Source organism: Gigantopelta aegis, chromosome 10, assembly GCF_016097555.1.
Source record: "Gigantopelta aegis isolate Gae_Host chromosome 10, Gae_host_genome, whole genome shotgun sequence".
NCBI lineage: Eukaryota > Metazoa > Mollusca > Gastropoda > Neomphalida > Peltospiridae > Gigantopelta > Gigantopelta aegis.
Genome location: NC_054708.1, coordinates 1,909,289 through 1,911,557, shown reverse-complemented (window position 1 = coordinate 1,911,557; position 2,269 = coordinate 1,909,289). Strand labels below are relative to the sequence as shown.

At 42.1% G+C, this 2,269-nt stretch overlaps 1 protein-coding gene across 1 annotated transcript in view; it reads right to left on the bottom strand.

Moving 5' to 3' along the window:
* LOC121382833 overlaps positions 1–2,000 on the bottom strand; it is an 8,018-nt gene extending 6,018 nt beyond the window's left edge. Inside the window, exons 1-2 of the mRNA XM_041512459.1 lie at positions 1,739–2,000; positions 724–779 (exon numbers count right to left, since the gene is read on the bottom strand). Of these exons, the coding sequence (XP_041368393.1) occupies positions 724–779; positions 1,739–2,000 (318 nt within the window). The remainder of the gene's footprint in view (positions 1–723; positions 780–1,738) is intronic.
* Between the last annotated feature and the right edge of the window lie 269 nt (positions 2,001–2,269).

The window sequence follows — 2,269 nt, the reverse complement described above, 5'->3', positions numbered from 1 at the left end:
GAAAAATTTAAACCTGCACAAGACAGAACTTAGAACTACAGAGTGCCTGCAGACAATCTGATTTGAATATGTCTATGGATAGGCTTCACAGATATGCTCGTCTTGAAAAATCCCCCTGAGAGGGAAGGTGGGGTGGTGGTGGTATTGTGGGTCCATGATCTATGTGAGTGTATAGGCCAACTGGAATACTAGAAAGTTGTGATGGTATGCAGTCAGGTGTTCGCGATAGCTGAGCATATCCTGCCCCTCGGTTACAGCCGTCATGAGTACAACCTTTAGTTTTTTTTTTTTTTTTTGGTCCATGAAGGACGAAAACTATGTACAATCTTTTAAGATTAAGAGGCATCAGACATCAGTTTAGTGAGCGCTGTGTTATATCGGAACATAGACTACCTTAAAACGTCCTGAAAGCCTTCAGGGATCCTTGAATGTAATAATGTCTGTGCATAATGATATAAGCCTAGCGTTGTCGAAATTACAATACTTTATGAATCCTTTTGAGTATCCAGCCAGTGCACCACGACTGGTACATCAAAGGCCGTGGTATGTGCTATCATGTGTATGGGATGGTGCATATAAAAGATCCCTTGCTGCTACTCGAAAAGAGTAGCCCATGAAGTGGCGACAGCGGGTTTCCTCTCTCTATATATTTGTGGTCCTAAACCATATATCCAACGCCATATAACCGTAAATAAAATGTGTTGAGTGCGTCGTTAAATAAACCATTTCCTTCCTTCGTTTCGAGTATCTCAGATGTTGCGATATGTAGACACCAAAAGCTGAAGCAGAAGGAATATTACTGGATATAAGACAAAAATGCCCAACCACAGACTGATCACGGCTTATTTCAAAGGTTGTGGTGTGTACTGCTCTGTGTGTGGTGAAGATCATGTGATTATGTGATGGCAGGTGGTTTCTTCTGTTACTGCTTAGACCAAGTGTCGCAATTACAGCGTTGTACACACAAGCGTGGGTTATGAAAGACATTTGGTCGTCTTACACTATTGAGAGGCGGGACGCAGCCCAGTGGTAAAGCATTCGATTGATGCGCGGTCAGCCTAGGATCGATCCCCATCGGTGGGTCCAGTGGGCTAATGTTCGTCCCAGCCAGTGCACCACGACTGGTATATCAAAGGCTGTGGTATGTGTTATCCTGTCTGGGATGGTGCATATAAAAGATCCCTTACTACTAGTAGAAAAATGTAGCGGTTTTCTATCTAAGTCTATAAGTAAAAAAATTACAAATGTTTGACATCCAATAGCCGGTGATTAATAAATCAATGTGCTCTAGTGGTGTCGTTAAACAAAACAAGTTTTAACTTTAACTTTCTTGCACCATTGATGAGAAAATTAGTTGCCATCTTTCCAATCACATTATCAGTTTTGACGAGTAAATGAGGTTCTTGGTATATCGTATATGGTGGATGTAACGTGTGTAACAATATTTCTCCAAAATATCCCAACCTATACATATAGATATCCCTGTATCGGGTAGTTTGGTTTTGTTTTGTTAAAAGGTGGATGGTTTACACAGGTTCTTGATGTTTTGTATAAAGGTGGATGGTTTACACAGGTTCTTGATGGTTTGTATAAAGGTGGATGGTTTACACAGGTTCTTAATGTTTTTATATGCAGGTGGTGAGTTTATACAAGTTATTGATGTAATGTATAATGCACGTGGACAATAAAACACACAGCCCTTTTGGGGCAGAGATAACAGTAAGTGGAGACAACTCACCTGCCACAGATGACATCAGCAGGTAACATGACGCACGACACTGGTGAAGCCACTCTCCCCCAGGACAGGTGGTCAGAACCTGACTCCGGACACCTGGTCGCCAGCAGCACGTGCGGCGGTTAACATCAACACTCGGCCAGCTATAAAACGTCGACGTCGCTGTCGTCTGGGTGCACATCACCATCAGTATGAAGTTCCCGATAGCGTGCGTTCTAGTTGTCCTCCTCCTCGTGGCCGTGCAAATCCAGGTAACATAGTCCATCTTTTCTCTGATTCCTCGCCCAGTCCCCTCAATTCCTACTCTTCTGCTTCTTCCTTCTTATTCCCCCTACTCCTTCTTGTTATTCTTCTTCTTATTATTACTATTCCTATTCTACTCCTTCTTCATCATCTTCTTCTTCCTTCTTTCTTCCCCCTATGTTATTCTTCTCCTTGTTATTCTTATTCTGCTTCTTCTTCTTCTTCTTCTTCTTCCTCCTACTTCTTCTTCTCCTTTCCTTCTCAATTTTCATCATCTTTTTCTTTTTCGTT